The sequence below is a fragment of the Sebastes fasciatus genome, chromosome 17, assembly GCF_043250625.1.
Source record: "Sebastes fasciatus isolate fSebFas1 chromosome 17, fSebFas1.pri, whole genome shotgun sequence".
NCBI classification, from domain to species: domain Eukaryota; kingdom Metazoa; phylum Chordata; class Actinopteri; order Perciformes; family Sebastidae; genus Sebastes; species Sebastes fasciatus.
This window is the reverse complement of record NC_133811.1, coordinates 22,305,953-22,327,561: the sequence shown is the minus strand read 5'-3', so window position 1 is coordinate 22,327,561 and position 21,609 is coordinate 22,305,953. Positions and strand designations below refer to the sequence as shown.

General features: G+C 37.3%; 3 protein-coding genes across 3 annotated transcripts in view; 1 reads left to right on the top strand and 2 right to left on the bottom strand.

The window, feature by feature from the left end:
• celf3a (cugbp, Elav-like family member 3a) overlaps positions 1-17,360 on the bottom strand; it is an 80,909-nt gene extending 63,549 nt beyond the window's left edge. The window contains exon 1 of the mRNA XM_074614608.1: positions 17,356-17,360. The gene's annotated coding sequence lies outside the window, so the exon portion shown is untranslated. The remainder of the gene's footprint in view (positions 1-17,355) is intronic.
• Positions 3,879-5,913, bottom strand: mrps21 (mitochondrial ribosomal protein S21). Its single transcript, XM_074612654.1, has 2 exons — positions 5,776-5,913; positions 3,879-4,372 (listed from the first exon to the last, which is right to left on the bottom strand). The coding sequence occupies exons 1-2, from the start codon at positions 5,856-5,858 to the stop codon at positions 4,192-4,194; spliced, it is 264 nt and encodes an 87-aa protein (XP_074468755.1). The 5' UTR covers positions 5,859-5,913; the 3' UTR covers positions 3,879-4,191.
• On the top strand, positions 10,912-16,062 carry crabp2b (cellular retinoic acid binding protein 2, b). Its single transcript, XM_074614614.1, has 4 exons — positions 10,912-11,262; positions 13,513-13,691; positions 14,615-14,731; positions 15,710-16,062. The coding sequence occupies exons 1-4, from the start codon at positions 11,175-11,177 to the stop codon at positions 15,758-15,760; spliced, it is 435 nt and encodes a 144-aa protein (XP_074470715.1). The 5' UTR covers positions 10,912-11,174; the 3' UTR covers positions 15,761-16,062.
• Positions 17,361-21,609: the final 4,249 nt, after the last annotated feature.

Below are 21,609 nucleotides of genomic sequence, written 5' to 3'. Positions count from 1 at the left end.
CAACGAAATTAGATTGTGACAATCCCATAGGTGCTAATGAAAAGATAATACAATAATTTAAAAAAAAAGTGATTAAAAAAAAGAGATTTAAAGAGTTTAAGAATATATTAGAATACACTATAAATAAACCAGACTATTACAACTAGCTTAGAAAATATAAAATATGAACATAGGATAACGATAACATACTATATTCAATAGCAAAGTGTGCAATGACATACTATATATTAGAAAAGTGTGCAAGTTACAATTTTTCTTTAAAATAAAATAAAATAAATGAGGTAGGCAAACCCTTTTAACATAACCCTTAACAATAGATTCTTGTGTTACAGCAGCAGGTTATCCAGATAATGCACAGGAACAGTAAATATATGATAAATATACATCTCAAGATAATATCTATAGTATACACAATATAAAGAATATATTAGAATACACTATAAATAAACCAGACTACTACAACTAGCTTAGAAAATATAAAATAATGACCAAATATGCCACATTTATATGTATAGATACATAGATGTACTTTATTGATTCTTGTGTTACAGCAGCAGGTTATCCAGATAATGCACAGGAACACTTAATATACAATAAATATACATCTCAAGATAATATCTATAGTATACACAATATAAAGAATATATTAGAATACACTATAAATAAACCAGACTACTATAACTAGATTAGAAAATATAAAATATGAACATAGAATAACAATAACACACTGTTATTGTACATATACAATAGCAAAGTGTGCAATGACATACTATATATTAGAAAAGTGTTTCTTTAAAATAAAACTAAATAAATGAGGTAGGCAAACCCTTTTAACATATTGCCATCCTTTTTTATCTCAAATTATCATAAAAACAAATGTAAATTAATTTGTGGCTGAACTTTTAAGGAATAGTGTGCACCTTTCAGCAAATTATTTGAGCTTTTAATGGGACTTGTTTGTGCTGGAGAAGCTCCAGGTTCTGCTTGTAGTGAATGCAGATAAGACTGACGAGATTATGAGACGTAGCATCATAGGCCTATTAGAGCCAACGACAGGGAAAGGGAATTAAAGCAGCCTTACATAATAAGATTGCTATATGCTGAGGAGTGAATCACTTATTTCGTTGCATGCAAAAATAGGACGCTGCTACCTGCCGGAGGCTGCGTCGACTACTTGATTAGCTGCTGACGAGGCAGCTTACAACCAAAAGGCACGTGTTTATGATCGTGATAATGATAATGATAATAATTAGTATCATTGGTTTAGGGTTAAGTAACATGTACTGGAGGCGTGGTGGAATGAAAGGAAAGGGGAGTGTCAACGAATGCATAGCGTGGGAGAAATAAGATGCTGCCACACAGTTTGACTCTCAACATCAAAGATCTGATGTGAAACATAACTATAGTTAAAAAAAAATAGTGATGAATTGCCCTGATTATTGCCATTATCACAAAATAACTTAATTAAAGTTGGATGGAGCTCCAAAGAGCCCTTTTTTTCAGAGTTTTTTCCAGACTGGGTCCCCATGCACATCAGCAGACCGGCAATGTTCTTTTCATGGTAGGTTGTTTGTGTCGTTCCTGCCAGGAGCTCCTTGGTATAAAAACAGGTTTGATGCATGCTCCTGAACTATGAATCGGGGCATTTAGCTCCCGATTTTTTGGATTACAAAATAGATACCATGCAAACAGCAACTATCAGGTGGTAGAGAAACATTGCAAATAGTACCAATACCAACAACAGCTCTCTATGCAGAAGAGTGAACAGTGAAGCAGCTGAAGGCTGGCTCTACCATGTGATTGCAAAGATGCTCAACCTGCATGTGTCTTCTGCTTTTAGGCAGTGGGAATTTTGCTACAAAAAAAGTACAAGCAAGTTTGGTTGATGAAATTGTTGCAGGTAATATCTGTATCAGTGGGTAGAGAGGGTTGTCCTTTTACCACAAGCTTGGCGGTTCGATCCCCGGCTCCGACTGTCCGTTTGTCGGAGTGTCCTTGAGCGAGACACTGATCCCACAAGTTGCTCCCCGTGTGCTTCATAGCAGCACAGTGCTCCTAGAAATGCTTAGGATGTATTAAATGCAGAGGTCAAGGAAACTAAATTGACCTCCGACCTCAAGATATGTGAATGAAAATGGGTTCTATGGGTACCCACGAGTCTCCCCTTTACAGACATGCCCACTTTATGATAATCACATGCAGTTTGAGGCAAGTCATAGTCAAGTCAGCACACTGACAGCTGTTGTTGCCTGTTGGGCTGCAGTTTGCCATGTTATGATTTGAGCAAATTTTTTATGCTAAATGCAGTACCTGTGAGGGTTTCTGGACAATATTTGTAATTTTTCTGTGTTAATTGATTTCCAATAATAAATATATACATACATTTGCATAAAGCAAGTATATTTGCCAACTCCTATGTTGATAAGAGTATTAAATACTTGACAAATCTCCCTTTAAGGTACATTTTGAACTGATGAAAAATGTGTGATTAATTAACTATGGACAATCGTACAATTAATCGTGATTAAATATTTTAAGTGAATGACAGCCCTAGTAAAAACGCAAAAGGCTCTTGCTAGAGCCAGTGTTTGGTTTGTGCGTTCTGGGCTACTGTAGAAACAGATTCTTAGTTTCAGGTGATTTTACACTAGTGAAAACATAGTTATGAATATTATATAACAATAGATCCCCGAAATGTTACACACTGTTCCTTTAAGTCTTGGAACATATGGCACATATATCCCTGTACTTTTTGCAGTGGTCGGGACATTTTAGTTAGTCTAAATTTGCTCTTCACACATTCAGAAGTCAGGCACATTTCTGAGTGTCATGGTTATTAGCTGTTGGTGTCATCCAAATTAGCAGCAGCCAATATGTCAAAGCTGTTGGATATGCGTAGGGACTTTGTTCGAGGACAGAGTTCCAACCAGATGTGACCACATTTTTGAGATGACAGGTGGCCTCATAAATTAATATTTAAAGTAGTGACGTGTTTGTAATTTTCCCCCAACAATGTGGTTATTTGTCAGTGATAAGGAAGTGGCAGTGTGTTTTGCCAACAAAAACATTTGCACATTTCACAATCCTGACTGCACAACCTGTATGTTACGCAGTCTTAAAACATTGTGTGCCCACTTTGTTGATAAAAACCTACTGACCGATTACAAATGACATGAACAATCCATTTACCTGATTCCAGATCTGAAAAGCCACTAAATACATAAAAGCATAAAAAAATACATTTTCATACTTGTTACTATTCAATTTTCCTATTTCTTTTTTAAATATTAGTCTCTGCCACCTCAATACAGTGGAGACACTAGAGATAAAGTTCTTTCTAAAGGTAGATGAACTGACCCTTTAGGTATCAGCAGTCCGTTTCTTTCAGTGCAAAAATATAGGTCATCTATCGCACTGCTCCCTTCAGCCACAGGACAGGATATCAACATGACTTGACAAGTGAGCCCTATGCAAATTTTTTACTTTCCCCATGTGAGGGGAGCGAGAGCAAGTGCAAACATTAAAGCCCCCCGTGGTGAACGCTCGGGGTCTGACAGACGTGCGTGGCCGATGTGCCTCGCCTATGAGGGTTAGCGGGAGGTGACCGACATTATCAGTGGACACTAACGCCACACTGTGCAGTAGTGACCTTGAATTAATTCAATTGAATAAACAGCGAGATGCTGCTGAGCGGAGACCCCATTCCCACAAAAACATCCCCCGCATTGTTTGAGTTTCCTCCAGCAAATCAGGAGGTCACATCCAACTACTTCCAAAGCTTTTGTGTGGGTAAAATATCACTTTATGCAGTATACTACACTAAAGTAGATACCAGTTTGTGTGTTTGAATAGAAGTTAAATTATACTTGTTAACAAACTTTAGATTTTCAGACAACTTCACACATTTATTAGCTTTTTCATTAGCAAGATTGTGTGGGAAGATTCAAAACACAAAATGTCATCAACCAAGTGTTCATTGACCTGCTCATTACAACCAAGAATGAGTACAAGCGCTGCACTTTTCATGTCACATTTTTTGTGGAGAAAATGGAAAAAAAAATGTCCAACGTTGACAACAAACGTCTTCTTCCTTTTACTGTTAAACATGAAAAGCCTCTTTTCTCACGCTCCTTCCACTTAGCTGGCCCCGTCTCAACAAGTCCATTAATAACGCCTTGTTTCATCACGCCACTAGCAGCCAAGCCAGGGATCGTCTCTGATTGTCTTGGAGACGAAAGCGATTTTTCTGGCCATTTCCGTGTGGTAGATCCGCCTGCAGCCCTCAAAGTTCTTCCGCTGACGCTCTCGGCAGGGCTTCTCGTAGTAGCGCTTGCGCTTCACCGTTTCGATAATCCCATCCTGAGTCAAGACCCTGGAGTATGGAGAGAAAACGTGTGAATAGCTGACACTTGCATTTCAATGCTAACAGCACGTATAGTGCAAACAATGGCCACAGTGCATATCTAGCAAATTTAACTATTTACCTCTTAAGACAAGCAAACGCGCAATTAGGTTCTTGTACACTTGAAATTAAGGTTTGTATCAGTCTATACATTGTTTATTAGTTAAAATCATATTTGTTCTGCCTTTAACAACTCATTTCATAAATTCCTGGTTCTGCACAGCAAAAATATATTTTTTCTTGATACATGAAATTTGTTAACACGTTTTGGAGATGTCTTCTGACTAATAGACAGGCAAAGAAAAAAACAACGACCTTCAAGGCAGTGGAAACAATTAAACATTATTATTAAACAATGTCAATTGAATCTCAAAATGACTTCAAGTCTGAAATAATTCAACAATAACAATGCCCTGCTACAATGGTGGTCACATTTATGGAGCTCCAAAGTGTTCAATATTAAATAAATCAATAATTATGGATTATTATAATATGTCATTTTATCTCTCGTATTCAGAGTTTTAATGCCATAATAAAATCAAAGCAGACTTTTGAAAAAGTGTATTTTGGGATAAAATGACTAATAAGGTTTGTATCCAATAAAATTAAGTTATTTTGAAGATGAATGATGAAATACATTTAATAATAATGAGCCAAATTTGACTAATTTCTTCAGTTATTTCATGCATTGGTTCATTTATAGAAAATGTATTAATATGATTATTTCATAATACCTTTTTTGTTTATTTTATATATATATATATATATATATATATATGTATATATATATATATATATATATATACACACAGTCATTACGACATTGGCCAAACACAGAGAAACTATATACATACATACATACATATACATATATACAAACACACACACATATATATACACATATATATACACATATACATATATACATATATATATATATATATATATATGTATATAGTTTCTGTGTTTGGCCCATGTCGTGATGAGTGTTCCCCTGTTGATATAGTATTAATACTTACTAATATGTTTAAATATGCAATTTAAGCACAAGTTATCTGTCTTCTTTGTGTTAAAACACACCGAACTGCCAGACTTCTTTTATATCTGATAAATGCTGCTAGTAGTAGTAGCAACGTTAGCAGTACGTTACGTCAACATGTTGTAACACTGTCAGTAATAGTGATTATAATGCTGCAGACGTTTTAACGTGGTGTTGACCAAAGAAGCAGTGACGCCACTGCGCATGCGCAGCTCTGTGACATTGAGCGGAAGGCTAACGGTAACCTAGACAACATTAGCTCAGTCATCTCCATGACAACAGCAACTTTAATCATATATATTTGATATCTTAAACACTCAAACAAGAGTTTCACCTGTTTAAAGTCTTGTACGCCGCATCAACGTTGCCGTCTTGGACCATCACGGTCCGAGCAATGAAGCGAAGATGCCTCGACATTATGAGACCAGTGTACGCTGAACTACCAACCGACTGGAAACATGTAGCTGTTAACTAACAACAAGAGGTTCCGGATACATGAAAAACCTATAAATCAACGCTAGGTGACGCTTTACTCCATTCAAGATTCAAGATGTTTATTGTCACGCCGGTTGTACAGGTACAAAACGTGTGAAATACTTTTTGCTGGGAAGCCCCATTTAAATAATAAGTTATATTACATTTACATTAGAATTATTAAAGGAAATACTTTGTACAAGGGCGTATTAAGAACATATATATGAAGAATATATACAGTATATACAGTATAAGATATATTTTTGTCCGTGAAAAAAAAGTCTAAACAATATCTGAAAAAGGTAAAAAAAAAAGAAAAAGTCTAACAAATGTTGGAAAAAAAAGTCTGAAAAATGTCTAAAAATTTTTTCTTTTTAAATCTGAAAAATGTTTGAAAATAAAGTCTAAACAATGTCTGAAAAAGGTAAAAAAAAAAAAAAAAAGTCTGAAAAAATGTCCATAAAAAAAATGCTGGAAAAAAAGAGTCTAAAAAATGTTGGAAAAAAAGAATTCTGAAAAAATGTCCATTAAAAAAAAAAGTTTGAAAAATAAAGTTTGAAAATGCTGGAAAAAAAGAGTTTAAAAAATGTTGGAAAAAAAAAAGTTTGAAAAAATGTCCATTAAAAAAAAAGTTTGAAAAATGCTGGAAAAAAAGAGTCTAAAAAATGTTGGAAAAAACAATTCTGAAAAAATATCCATAAAAAAAAAATTCTGAGAAATAAAGTTTGAAAAATGCTGGAAAAAAAGAGTCTAAAAAATGTTCGGAAAAAAAAAAAGTCTGAAAAAATGCCCATAAAAAAAAATTCAGAAAAATAGAGTTTGAAAAATGCTGGAAAAAAAGAGTCTAAAAAATGTTGGAAAAAAAAAGTTTGAAAAATCCTGGAAAAAAAGAGTCTAAAAAATGTTGGAAAAAAAAAAAGTCTGAAAAAATGTCCATAAAAAAAAAAGTTTGAAAAATGCTGGAAAAAAAGAGACTAAAAAATGTTGGAAAAAAAAATTCTGAAAAAATATCCATAAAAAAAAAATTCTGAAAAATAAAGTTTGAAAAATGCTGGAAAAAAAGAGTCTAAAAAATGTTGGAAAAAAGAATTTTGAAAAATATCCATAAAAAAAAAATTCCGAAAAATAAAGTTTGAAAAATGCTGGAAAAAAAGATTCTGAGAAATATCTAAAAAAAAGTTTAAAAAATTTTGGAAAAAAAAAATGTCTGTGAAAAATAAGTTTGAAAAATGCTGGAAAAAAAGACTCTGAAAAAAGTCTAAAAAATGTCTGAAAAATGTCCATAAAAAAAAAAGTTTGAAAAATGCTGGAAAAAAGAGTCTAAAAAATTTGGAAAAAAAAAATGTCTGAAAAAATGTTTGAAAAATGATGGAAAAAAAGACTCTGAAAAAAAGTTTGAAAAATGTTGGAAAAAAACAGTCTGAAAAATGTTGGAAAAAAAAGTCTGAAAAATGTTGGGAAAAAAAAGTCTGAAAAAATGTCCATCAAAAAACGAAGTCTGAAAAAAGTCTGAATAATGTCTAAAAAAAGTTGGAAAAAAGTTGGAAAATAAAGTCGAAACAATGTCTGAAAAAGGTAAAAAAAAAAAAAATGTCTGAAAATGTCCCAAAAAAAATTCTGAAAAATGTCTGAAAAAAATTCTGAAAAATATTGACCAACGTGATATTGCACATGTCCGTAACAGTAGATTTACATTATCATTACATTGAGATGTCAGAGTTCAGGAGGTTGGGCAGTTGGGAAAAAGCTGTTTTTAAGTCTGTTTGTGCGTGTGTGGTTTCATATCCTGTCACCTTTATTCATGAGATAACAGGGTCTGATCTTGGCAAAATTTAATATAGGCCTGCATAAAAGTATACGCATTTTATAACAGAAAACATATGTTATCAATTTTTTGATAACTGATTCTCCCAAATGAATGAATGTATGAATAAGTGAATAAACAGAAAGACAAACAAACATCTACAGGTCTCTACAGCACAGGGAGCCCAACAGCAGTTATCATAGTTTCTATAAAGGGAGATTGCTTTCAGGGGGAATCACAGATTAATGAAACTACACCCGTTGTCATAGCAACAGGGACAGCGGTGTCCAGTGTTATCCTTTCATCAGGGCCATTCTCCTCTTCCTCTTCTCATCCCTGAGCTGCTGTCGTCCTCTGTGTGTTCCCAGTCTGAGGTCAGCCAGCGGTGAATGCTGCTGGCCCTGGATGCTATGTCTAATTTGCATTCAAAAGTGCTTTTATATTTACTTTCTTTGCATAAAATACCCGATGAGGTTAATCCCACGTTGCTGTAACTCTATATGGGTACAGTAGCTGCACGGTGCCACAGGGAGGAATGCTTGAGACAACCCGCGCTGATAACATCATGACTCCTTTTGTTGGTTGAATGCACTGCATCATGTTTCCAGAATCATCCCTTCTGATCCAGACCTGGTGAAATATTCCTGGCAGTGTGTGAGCGCATGTGTGGGAGAGAGAAAGAACAGAACGAGAGTCTATAACATAAAGGAAATTAAGTTTGCACTGAGAGGCTCTGCCAATACGTTTTATTCCCCTCAGGGTGCTATTATCAGTAGGCCTGAGGGGAATTTCTTTTCAAATGTATTCATTTATTCTAACCTACTTTACTTTAATCTATTTATTTAGAAGGTTTCTTTGGTGTTATACTCCTGGCAGCATTGTATTTCAAGTAACTGAAAAATGGCAAGTTTCAGTTGGACATTGTGTTGCCCCTATTGGTACAGTTCCATAGCATTTGAAGTTTAAAGGTGCAACGTGTAAGATCTTGCCAGAATGTTAGTTTAAAGGTCCCATATGGTAAAAAGTGAGATTTTCATGTCTTTTATATTATAAAGCAGGCTTAAGTGATATAAATAAATACTGTGAAAGTATCAAAACCCTGATTCCACAGAGAAATACACACAGCCCATATTCAGAAACTGTGCGTTTGAAACAAGCCGTCAGGATCTCTGTACATTTGTGATGTCATAAATCTACAATATTTAGACAATTTCATAGTTTTATTTTAGTTTAGTTGTTTTTTACAGTAACACAATACAAAAACATAATGTTGGTCATTCTTTACATACAAAGCAGTTGTACAATCCTGAATTTGCAATTGCGTTGATGGTGCTACATTATAATTAATGCATCATATAAAGAAACAAAACTACCTAAATATAAGAATTGTAGAATTTGAGGCATTAGTAGGATGTGTTCTTGTAAACACTGACTGTTTACCTCACTGAGGAGGTAAACAGAGTCTTATGTCTCCATTTGTTTACAAAAAAAAACATGTAGCCCTAAAGACATGTAACCCGGCCCTGTCCAGTTCAGATAAAGACAGGATCAGATGTGTTGGGTAAATGAAACTGTGTCTATGTGCTCTTTGATTGTAATGAATAAAATAAACTGTTGTGTCTCCTCTCTCTTAAATTATTGTTGTTGTTGATGTTGTTGTTGTTGCTGTTGTTATTATTATTATTATTATAATTTTTTTTGTATTTAATTTAATTTAATTTAATTCAGTTTTATTTTATTTTGTTTTGTTTTATCTTATTTTATTTTATTTTACTCAAAATACAAAGTGACTAGGAGACAGGTGTGATGGACAGACATACAGACAATAACATAAAGCAGTTGCGATGATGTATGTGATGATATGATAAGAGTAGAGATTAGATCAGGTTAAGTAGGGTACGTTTGGGTGTGTGTGTGTGTGTGTGTGCATGTTTGGATGTCTGTATCCAAACTCTTAAATCTTCTCTTAAATTATAATTGAAGAGATAAAGTGCTGATGGCACCTTCCTGGACGGATGCCTCCAGCTGTGAGTCTTATCTTTTTGCTCTTTCATTACCAGCTTTACAATCCCCCGCTCTGGAGCTGAACACGTTAACACTGATATCTGATTTCACATTCCACATCTTGGCAAACTTAACACATGGATAGGCTGTAGGTTTGTTTTTTTTTAAATAAAAAGTTTAATCTTTTTTTCATTTCATTGCTCAGTTATTTAGGCTACCTATCACTTATTTTCTGGACTTCTTGTCAAATAATTTGGTTTAAGGTGACACCAACCTGAAAATAAAAATAAAAATTAACACTTAAAGCAGCAGTAGGCACAATCTGTTTGGCATCATTGGGCAAAAAATCCATAATAACCTTTCAGCACATTGTAATACAACTGTTCTGAGAGAAAACTAGACTTCTGCACCTCCTTATGGCTCTGTTTTCAGGCTTTAAAAAATCTAGCCCGTGACGGGAGACTTTGGCCAATCACAGGTCATTTCATTGAGAGAGAGCGTTCCTATTGGCTGTTCATTTAACGGAGGCAGCTGTCAATCTCTCGCAAACTCCGATCAAACGGTCAAACTAGGCAGCGCTGATCAAATATGAATCAATATTCTGTTACTGTAATGCCAATTAAAAATGTTTTCAGAAACATCTTGTAGTGTACTGTTTAGCTGTAAAATGAGAAAGTCGGCTCCGGCTGGTGGGCGGTGCTTGGTATTTCCTCAACTGTTCTCAACATGGCTGCCAGGTCACAAACTTTCTCATTTTACAGCTAAACAGTACACTACAAGATGATTCTGAAAACATTTTAGGCAAGAAATAGGCATAACAGTAACAGAATATTGATTCATATTTGATCAGCGCTGCCTAGTTTGACCGTTTGATCGGCGTTTGCGAGTGATAGACAGCTGCTCAGAGACGGCACGGTTCCAGCTCGGCTCTGATTGGTTGTTTTCCTCCAAGCTGTGAAATCTTGCAGATACCATTAAGAGCACCGGAGGACACAGAGGCTCATGATTTCTTTCAGATTACCTGTCTCATGCACTACTGTCAGGATATAGTGACGGTTTTATAATTATAACTTTATTAAATCATGTTTGCACCACTTCTACCTACTGCTGCTTTAATATCCGAGCAACATCAAAGGACTTACTGGAAGTGCATTTTCCAGCTTGTATCCAAATCTTTCACCATGCTGACAGAGGTGGAGGCTGCAGCCAGAGAGACTCAGAGGGGGAAAGTCCCTCCCTGTGTTGGACCTCTGTATGGACCTCTGTATTGGCTGCAGCAGCATCCAGCCAGGCGAGCTGTCAGCCAATCAACGGAGGCGCATCTGCAGGCAGCGGAGCCTGCTTCTCAAACCGGTTAACGGAGCAGGACAGACAGACAGACAGACAACGAACCGGAGGGTCTGCAGACAGAACCGACTTCTAATCTGCAAAAAAAAAAAAAAAAAAAAAGCATGGAAATGGAGAAGAAAACCACAGATTTCTCAGGAAAATGGAAAATGAAGTCTTCGGAAAATTTCGAGGATCTTTTGAGAGCTCTGGGTGAGTAATGCATTTAATGCACACATAGATTATTTTTATTTAATTTGTTTAGAAAAATAATGCACAATAAAGTTGTTTAGCTGTCCTAAAAAGTTTTCCAACACCAGACAGTTTTGCATTATTTTTTTTCCATTTTCTATCAAAATGCTTTACATGCAAAATTCAAACTTTGAAGCCAGTTTAGAGTCAAGCAGCATGTCGTTAGCTGGTTTATCATCAACCATTCAGCTCTATTGTTGAAATGCAAAAGGGAAAGGGAAGCATCTTCTGCACAAAGACCTGTCAATCACTTGTCAGCGGCATTATCTACTGGAAATCCACTTGGCTTAGAGGTCAACTGGGGAACCAAAGTGGTTTGAAGTGGCTCTCTGTGGTTAAGTTGGTTTGCTCCAGCCCTGCTAACCTATGTTCAGGGGAATATTGGTCTTGTTGAGCTTTATGAGACAGTATGTTATAAGAAGAAGCAGGAGAGAGAGAGAAAGGTCAGACGAGGGCCAGCCAGTGGCATCCATTAAAAATCTGAAGACAAATAGCCTGTGGAGGAATGTTAGATTAAACTCATCTGAAGCGGGGTCCTCCTCATGCGGTTGTAATTAGAGCCAGTGTAAACGGAACTAAGCCTTGACATGGGCCCCAGCAGCCAGCCGGATCTGAGACTGACTTTCCTTCACTGCATGCCCTGGGCCTCCTGGACCCAATCTAGGGCTGCATATGTCTTTGTGCGTGTGTGTGTGTGTGTGTGTGTGTGTGTGTGTGTGTGTGTGTGTGTGTGTGCGTGTGTGTGCGTGTGTGTGTGTGTGTTGCCTCCTTTAGTACCACTCCATGAGCAAATATGGTCTGAACTGAATTAGATCGTGGGGTAGTCTTGATCTTTCTGAAGACAGTCCAGTTCACATGAATTATGGCAGAAACTAAAGGGTCAACAGGTGGTTAACATTTGTTTTACATTTATAAAACATCACATCTCTACTGACCCAGCACCTATATATGAATAATAGAATGGGCCTACCAGGCCATGGGCCCAAGGGGTTAGGAGGCACCAGGCCAGAGCCGCTGTTTGAAGTGACCGTTACCATTTCTTGTTGGAAAGATAATCAAAAGACTACAAAGAGACATAAAAGACGCAAGACAATCACAAAGAGATGCAAAACTACAACAAATGGACACAAAACTACCACAGAGACACAAAACTACAACAAAGACATGCAGGACAACCACATAGGGATGCAAAACTACAACAAAGAGACACATAATGAGTATGAGGACACACAAAATGACCACAAAAGATGCAAAACTACCACAAAGCGATGCAAAACACAAAACAACCACAAAGAGACACAAAACAACCACAAAGAGACGCAAAACAACCACAAAAACACGCAGAAAAACACAAAGAATTGCAAAACTATTACAGAGACGTATAACCACAAAAAGATGCAAAACTCAAAATTGACAACAAAGAGATGAAACAACTACAAAGACACGTAAAAGACTACATAGAGATACAAAACAACTACAAATGTGCGTCTCTTTCTCTAATGCTTGAACTATGGGCGTAAACAAGCAGAGCACCAGACCAGCTTCAGTGGAGTTTTGAGTTGAGTGGTAATAATGATAATGGCTCAATTTAAAATTTCGGGATGAACTATGTCTTTAACAATGTCACAGTAATTAGTGGTTAAATAGACCATACCAGTGGTTTTGCATGCTGTAACCCATTAAGTACAAATCCTGAAGGCAACCATTTTCTGGAGCATGCCATACATTCTTAGATTCATTTCCTCGGTTTTAGTTCATTCAGTAAAAAAGAAAGACAGCATGCAGAGACTTGAGACTAAGAAATTAATCCCGATGAACATTTCACAGCCTTATTATTCTTTTCATCAAAGTGATGTCATTATGGTTTGGCAATGCAGCACCACAGACTGTTTTGAAAACATTTAGACTGCCAAAAATCACTGCATTAATAACCTTTGTAGTTGGAAATGAAACTGAGAAGACAATTAATAAGCAAAGACGGATGACATCGTTTCAAAGAGTGTAAAGCAAGGAAACATTCCTAGCTCATATCTGCATTATCACACAGCGATAATGTGACATTGTCAAAAAAGGTGCTGAAAGATTGACTTTGATGGATTACCTAAAGATTGATTTTGCTCCTTATATAAATTCCACTCATCAAAAACCAACACAGGTGATGCTGTCACCTCAGCTGCCAGTTTAATATCAGCCCTGTTTGTGTGTGAACAGGTGTGAATGTGTTCCTGAGGAAGATCGCAGTGAGAGCGGCCTCCAGCCCAGCGGTGGAAATCACCCAGCAGGACGAGAGCCTGTCCATCAAGACGTCCACCAGCGTCCGCACCACCCATGTCTCCTTCACCGTGGGTCAGTCCTTCAACGAGAGCACGGTGGACGGACGTTCCTGCACGGTAACATTCCTGTATAATGTCGATGCATGCATACCAGATTTAGGCCAAGGGCACAGCACTACTAGCCAGAGTTATACGCACAGAAGACACATATGGAAATGATTTCAGTCCAGCTCCAGAGGCAGTCCTGGTGATAACACATGGATCTGTTCTTCATTTCTTCATGCTGAGTGAGTGGTGAAGGACATCATTCCTGACAGGCCGTAAAAAATCATTTTAACATGCAGCGATTGGCACACTGAGCTCCAGTTATGATGAAACCCAAACTTTTCCATAACTTTATAGAGTCCGAAGCACTTAAAGCTGCAGTTGGTAACCTCGAGCAAATATGATAAAAAGTTATTTGTATAAAACTGTCACTATATCCTGACAGACAGTAGTGCATGAGACAGATAATCTGTGAATAAAAATTAATGTTTCTCTGCCTCCTTTTAGTGCTCTTAATGGCATTTGCTACAGCAGCTGTCAATCACTGCTCATGAAACTCGCAAACTCAATCAAATATGAATGAAGATTCTGTTACTGTAATGCCTATTTACACTAAAACTAATACACTAAAATATGTTTCTGAAAACATTTGAGGTGAGAAATAAGCATTACAGTAACAGAATCTTGATTCATATTCGATTAGCGCTGCCTTGTTTGACAGTTTGATCGGAGTTCGGAAGTTTCACGAGCAGTGATTGACAGCTGTTGTAGAGACTGCTCGGCTCTGATTGGTTGTTTTCCTTTGGGCGTGGTGAATCTTGCATATGCCATTAGGAGCACTAGGAGGACACAGAGGAACATGATTTTTTCTGTCTCATGCACTACTGTCAGGATATAGTGACAGTTTCATAAAAATAGCTTTTTATCGTATTTGGTCAAAGTTACCGACTGCAGCTTCAAATGATTAATATTCTTCTTCTTATGAATCCCTGCAGAGTCTTCCTAAGTGGGAAACAGACAGCAAGATCAGCTGTGAACAGACTTTACAGAAAGGCGATGGGCCCAAAACGGCGTGGACCAGAGAGCTGACCAACGATGGAGAACTGATACTGGTAATTATTTAGTGTACAGCACCAATTCACAAAGGGGTTGGTTGAGAATTTTTTTACTAATGCTTTATATAGATCATTTATAAGCCATAAATAAGAACCCCTTTTAGGTTGCCAGGTGGTAAAATAGGTAAAATAAGTAAAATAAGTCTAACATGAGGCTGAGCTGGGAGCTGCTTAACGCAGTGGTTCCCAACCTGGGGTCTGGGCCCCCTTTAGGGGGGCGCCAAAGATCACAGGGGCGACGCCAGGATTTGTCTTCTCTGAGGTGGTCAAAATAGATTTGCTCACATATAACTAAAATCATAATAGCACACTTACTGGATAATTTATATAAAAGTCTGTGTATTTAAAAAGCTATATTTTTTTGCTGCTTCGTAGGCCACATTCTGTTTGAACCCGGTATTTTGCACAGTTGCATATAAAGATCAGGCGACACTATCATGATTAGTACTATACTATTAGTAGAATTAGATTCCAGTGGTGGTTTATTTGTGACTCGTGTTATCCAAACATTTACAATAACTCCAGATCGTTGAAAGTCCAAAAGTCAAAATTTATAGAAAAAAAGATAGATGTAATAATTTCAAGAATTCACAACATTTTTAACTAACAAAATATTCTGCTTCAATCCGTATTTGTTGGCGTTTAGCCTTTCAAAAACAACATTTTCATTGCGCTATAAACCTATTTGCCTTCTCGCACACGAAGGGAGGCATGCACCTGTATTAACTGGGCGGTCTAGCAGCAATTTAACAACACCATAAATTACATTTATTTAACTACAATAATAAAAAAAATCTCTCAGATACAAGTAGGGAGGGCTTCAAGGAAAATAGGTTTGAAAACACAGGCTTAAAGGATACAACAAGGGAGTTTTCCTGCTTTTTTTTCATTAATTACAACCTTTATAACATGTGTCTTATTAATAAGTGGTGGTAAAAGTTAAAACTCTGTCCTTTTGTTGCTGTTTTCTTTCAGACAATGACAGCAGGGGACGTCGTCTGCACCAGAGTTTATGAGAGGGAATGAGGAAACACTTTTCAAGACGGTCACACAATACTCCTGTTTTGTGCCTCGTGCATGGTTTACATTTACTCGCCTTGTTTTCTTCTTCTTCTTCTTCTTCTTCTTCGTCCTCCTCCCAGCCAGTCAGATGTTGGTCAGAGCTCAAACGGCTTCAGTTTACATGGATGGATGTTGGCTCAGTAGTTGCTTTTATATAACGCCAAAGCTGAACTCGCTCTTTGTGTATCAAAATGTCACACATTCCTTTTCCTAAAAGCGGTTTCTAAATCCCTTTTTCAACATGTTAATAAACTGTTTTATATGAATTCACTGTTTGATGATTCCTTTTCAAACACTCATTCTTTATGCTGCCTCCTCCCTGCACCTCCCATTCCCTTGTCGTCCGTCTGCGTATCACTTTACATCACTTGTCTGCCATTCATATTCTCCTGATTATTCCACACCCTTTCCACCGCCCTTCTCCATTTGTCCATTTGCAATCGATTACCTCGTCCTCTGTGTGCTCTTGTGTCATCGCAGCTCACAACAATATGTACTCAATTAGTTTAAAAACTCCCAAAGACAATTCATATTTCATAAAGTCCGCTTTGAGGGACATTTTGGCAAAGACGAGAGGGAAACAGGGAGTGGAAAGGAAAATGAGAGGGTGGTCATGAGAAAGTTATTTCATAGCATGAGGAGAGGTTATACTTTGTATAATGTTCCCCTCTCCAGCTGTACCTACTTACAGAATGAGCTCAATAAAAAAATCCCCCACCCCCCTTTTTGCTTTGGCCGTGCACCCAGGTACAAAGTGTTAATTGGCTTCCTCTTGCACCGTGCAGGATTTCCAGCTGCACCCTCTTAAAAACCCAACATAATGGATGCAAACAAAATATGCTTGAAATGTGAAGAGAGAGCACCGTTAGCTGAAAAACGATAGATTCAACAGTATTCAGAGTCCTTTAAAATCTTTCCTTTACTCAACTGTGTGGTTCAGTCTGAGGCGGACTTCACTATGCTGTGAAAAATGGACCTTCGGGGTCTCTCAGGCACTTCCTGAGGAGAGCGCTGCTACGGTTCACAGGCTGTGATGGTTTTTCCAGGTTTTCAAACAGTGTGAAGACAAGCGCCCCTCTGAAGTGCTTCCCAGTTTATACACAGTGCTGAGCAAGCAGCGGGAGGACTGGGCCTCCGCCGGGATGAATGATCTCAATGACCTCTGTGGGTAAATGTGTGTCTGGAGAAACTACTCAGATCCTTTAATCAAGTAAAAGTACAAATACCATATGTAAAAATACTCCATTACTTATTTGTATAATCAGCAAAATGTACTTAAAAGCACTTGTTTTGAGAGATGTATTTCATTATTAGATTGTTGCATGATGCATCATTGTGGCAGGTTGAGGTGTAGCTAATTTTAACTACTTTACATACATTTAGGTAATTTAGTCCAACCTAGGGGTTGCTGCCACAGGGTGCTAAAACACACTTTGTCTGATCAGGACCTTATGCTTTTGTGCTTTTCCCCTTTCCTTTCGTGTGTAATATAGTTTTGTGTGCAAAGTTACAAACCCCAAAGTCCACGCTAAAGGGAGTTTGGCTTTGCTTGAAGTCCTGCCTTTTCTTCCGTAACGTGTTGATGTCACCAAGTAACACATTTGCATAATACTTGCCTTGCAGCTAGTTTGACACGCCCCCAGACAAAGCTAGTTAGAGCAGAACCCAAGCAAAGTCCAAAGAGTTTGGTTCGGTTAACCAATCATAACTGTGGGCCAGTTGACCAACCATGTTCTCGTAGAAACCCAAAATACAAGTATGCACCTGAAAATGAGCATGATAAGCCCTCTTTAATGGGGCAGGAAAGAAGAAAAAGAAGTTCTTCCACACAAAATTGCTCGAATTTGTTTTTTTGTTTTTTTAATCTTTGCTTAATCATTAACAATGTGTTGTATTTTATACACTAATAATTTTTTTATTTGTAAAATCAAAATCTGTAAAGTAGCTTGTAACGACAGCTGTCAAATAAATGTCTTGCAGTAAAAAGTGACAGAAAATGGAAATACAGCATTAAAATACAAGTACCTCAAAACAGCATTTGAGTAATGTTGAATTACTTTCCACCACTGATCTGCATACAGTTTGTGTCTGCGAGAAAGAAAGTATGCATGGCTTACGCAACTTCACTCATCATGTACAGTACAGGCTTTTATGTCTCCCAGGCAGAAAGTATGTTTTCAATGGCCTCAGTGAAAACCATGTTATTGTGTAAGCACTCATCTAAACCGCAGCACATTAACTGCACTCTGGAGGGGATGGAAAGTTCCCTGCTATTTGCTCAATGAGAAAATTGGCATCACACACACACGCACACACACACATCCAAATACATGAGATGCCTGATTCTGTCCAAATGACCCCTTTGACTGATGGTTGTTATAGCCTCATAGGAGCAGCCTACAGTAAAGCAGCCAGTCCCTCCTTGTTAGCCGGGTCACTTTCCACACACAACTGTTATGCCAGTTCATTCCTCAGGCAGTGATGTCATGGAGCCTTGCCTTGCTCGATTGGCTGAGGAATGCTGTGGTTTTAGGACAGGGAGGCGCCCCGAGTCCAGCGTTTGAATCGGGGCCATCTGGACCAATCATGACAAAGCAATTAGAGGAAATGATGAGTCACAGGAGTCAGCTGACAAACACAGATGCTGCCGGACCAGGACATAACGGCAAACAGAGTGAAGCCTGCGGGCAAGTTCAGGCAAACGAACACAAACACAGATACGTACATACTCTTGCAGTTGCAACAGTTAAAGAAGCTTTCATCACTAATTTGGCTGTAAAAATGGCTGCTCATTCTCTGCTATCCATGTCACATCCATTTCCACCCCGTCATCTTCATGTGAGCTCTGTTTCTTCATGGTTCGCCATAAAGAAATCAGTTAATCTCAATCGTTGCATTGATCTAGGAAGTACACTTTTAGAGGCAGAATATTAAAGAAGACCTATTGTGCTTATTTTCAGATGCATACTTGTATTGTGTGTTTCTACTAGAACATGTTTACATGCTTTAATGTTAAAAAAACGCTTAACTTTTCTCATACAGGCTGTGCTGCAGCACCTCTTTTCACCCTCTGTCTGAAACGCTCTGTTTGAGCTCCCGCCCCCCAAGAAAAGCCCAGTCTGCTCTGATTGGTCAGCCCAACCAAACTTTTCGGACTCCGCTCCAGCTCTGCTCTAACTAGCTTTGTTTGAGCCAGACTAGCTGCTAGGTAGGTGTTATGCAAATGAGTTACTTGATGACATCACCACGTTACGGAAGAAAAGGCGGGACTTCAAGCAAGGCGTTTCAGGCAGTTCAGGAGCAGTGTTTCTGTCTCCCTTTGGCATGGACTTTGTAACTTTGCAGACCTTTTACATGCACACAAATCTATATAACACACTAAAAGAAAGGGAAAAAGCACAACAGCATAATAGGTCCTCTTTAAACAGAGTCTGAACTTTAAAACAGAAGTTGTACCTACAATTACCAGCCCTGTATTATGGACATTAACTATGTACCTTCATTACTTTCATCAATCAGTCAATTAATCTGTCAAATGCCCATCACATAAGACACAAGATGTTTTTTAGATTGTTTCAGAGGCCTTTTAGAAATATGAAGATAACTTTATGTGGCATAAACATGAAGAAAGCCAGAGAGCAAAAATTTTAATTCTAGAGAGCCAAAAGTTTCCAGAGATGCTGTACCAAATATGTCAGACTGAATTTTGGAGAAATGTGTTTAAAATGATTTAGAACATTTCCATTTGATGAAATAGTGCAGCCGTAAAAAAAAATATGGAGCCCTGGATTCGAATATTTCACTTAGTGTAAACATCATACAGCTTTGTAATGTGATACTGTCAGACAGTATGAAGCCAGATGATTTTTCCAACCTTAAAGCTCCCTAAAGAGGAAATTAAAGAACGCCCAACCACTCTTTACATATATATTAATTTGTTAGTTAATGTATGCCTACTCGTGCATAAATAGACAGTTGACATGTGTGAAGATCTGTTCGTAAATAACAGCGGGGTCCAAAATGTACAGTATGTGTATGAACACGACTGTGTGAGTACTGTATGCATGCGTGACATTCTGACCTATGTGTATGTAAAGGGATCATATGACTGCCCTCACACATGTGACCCCATGTGATTTGCAGGAGAGGAGAATGAAAAGAGACCAGGCTGGACTGTACAAGGGCCTTAGGCCATGCAATGTGTATAAACTAAAGGTGTAATCCTCTCTTGTGCTGCTCAACATGTGACTCCAGGGGTCATATATGAGAAGAAAAACCTATGAAAAGGTCCTTTAAGCATGCACCTTTCATACTGAACAAGCCAGAACCAATTCCAACAATTCTAAGAAATTCACATCTAATAAATTGCATGAAGGCAACATTTTTCGAGGCATCAATGATTCAAGATTAATTTTGAAGACGTGTGTCCGATGTAATAAAATAAGCTTAAAATAATTCATGTTTATTTTGCTGCACCTGAACAGTTACCTGCGGTTCAAATCCCACATTCCTCCTGAAAATCATAGTCAGCTGAGCTCAGAGAAGTGTTGGGGAAATTATTCCTTTAATACACAAGAGTGACATCTACTGGAAAAGGAGGAAAGTTTCTTTTTAAAACTGCAAAATATGAATATTAACCAACAATTACATAAACACCAGGCAAAAACTGAGATCAAACCAACAGACATAGTACATCTAGGCTACAGCAAAATGTTAAAAGTGGAGTTAGGTTCCCAAATTATGATTATGTATTGAGTATTTGTCAAAACTATTATGTTTTTAATTCACAGATCAATAGTTTATAAGCAAAAAGTAAACAATTAATTTCTCTAAGAGTCAATGACAAATCTGAACACATTTTGGCAGTGAATTAATCAAATGCAACATGCATAATTGTATAAAATAATTGTCTAAAACAGGTTTAGGTGCTATATAAATACTGTTAAACTATCAAAACACTCAATATACGGAGAAATACACACAGCCCGTATTCAGAAATTGTGCGTTTGAAACAAGCCGTTAGGATCTCTGTCCATTTGTGATGTCACAAATATACAGTATATAGACCATAACACGGTTTTAAACATTACCACTCTAAAAGTGTCCCAGTTTATTTTCCTGTTGCAGTGTATGTAAAAAACATCAGCTGACAGGAAGTAAACATGGACCTAAACTGTTGTCTAGCAACGCAATTCCATTGCAATTCAATTGAAATGCACTAAAACGGAGCGTTTCAGACAGAGGGTAAATACAGGTATATTCAGGCAGACAGTATGAGGAAAATAAAGTTGTTTTTTTAAACATTTAATCATGTAAACATGTTCTAGTAGAAACACAAAATACAAGTATGAACCTGAAAATGAGCACGATATGGGACCTTTAATGGCTATATTTATTGTACAATTAGGTATTAATCGCTTAAATGCTTTATTACTATTTAAGATAAGATAAGATAAGATATTCCTTTATAAGTCCCGCAGTGGGGAAATGTGTAGTGTACAGCAGCAAAGGGGATGCAAAAAACAAGAAGCATCAGCTAACACAGTAAAAAAAAAGAGCTAAACAAAGTGAAACAAAATATTAACCATTTAAATAGAAGGAAGTATAAAAATAGGAGCAGTATATACAGTATTGACAATAAACAGACTATTAACAAAATTGCACAAGTGGAAAATGATATTGCACAGTGAGAATGAATTTATGAATGAAATTCCACCTGAAAATATCAGGTTATTGTCAGGTTTTTGGTGTGTAAGTGGTCTACTGGGAGCAGTGCTGGTTGTGGAGTCTGTACGTGACTCTTGTGGTCATCC

Coding starts and splice junctions, on each gene's coding strand:
- mrps21 (XM_074612654.1), bottom strand. CDS start 5,858: ATGTCGAGGCATCTTCGCTTCATTGCTCGGACCGTGATGGTCCAAGAC. Junction 4,373..5,775: donor GCGTACAAGACTTTAAACAG/GTGAAACTCTTG, acceptor TCCATACTCCAG/GGTCTTGACTCAGGATGGGA.
- crabp2b (XM_074614614.1), top strand. CDS start 11,175: ATGGAAATGGAGAAGAAAACCACAGATTTCTCAGGAAAATGGAAAATG. Junction 11,263..13,512: donor GGATCTTTTGAGAGCTCTGG/GTGAGTAATGCA, acceptor GTGTGTGAACAG/GTGTGAATGTGTTCCTGAGG. Junction 13,692..14,614: donor TGGACGGACGTTCCTGCACG/GTAACATTCCTG, acceptor GAATCCCTGCAG/AGTCTTCCTAAGTGGGAAAC.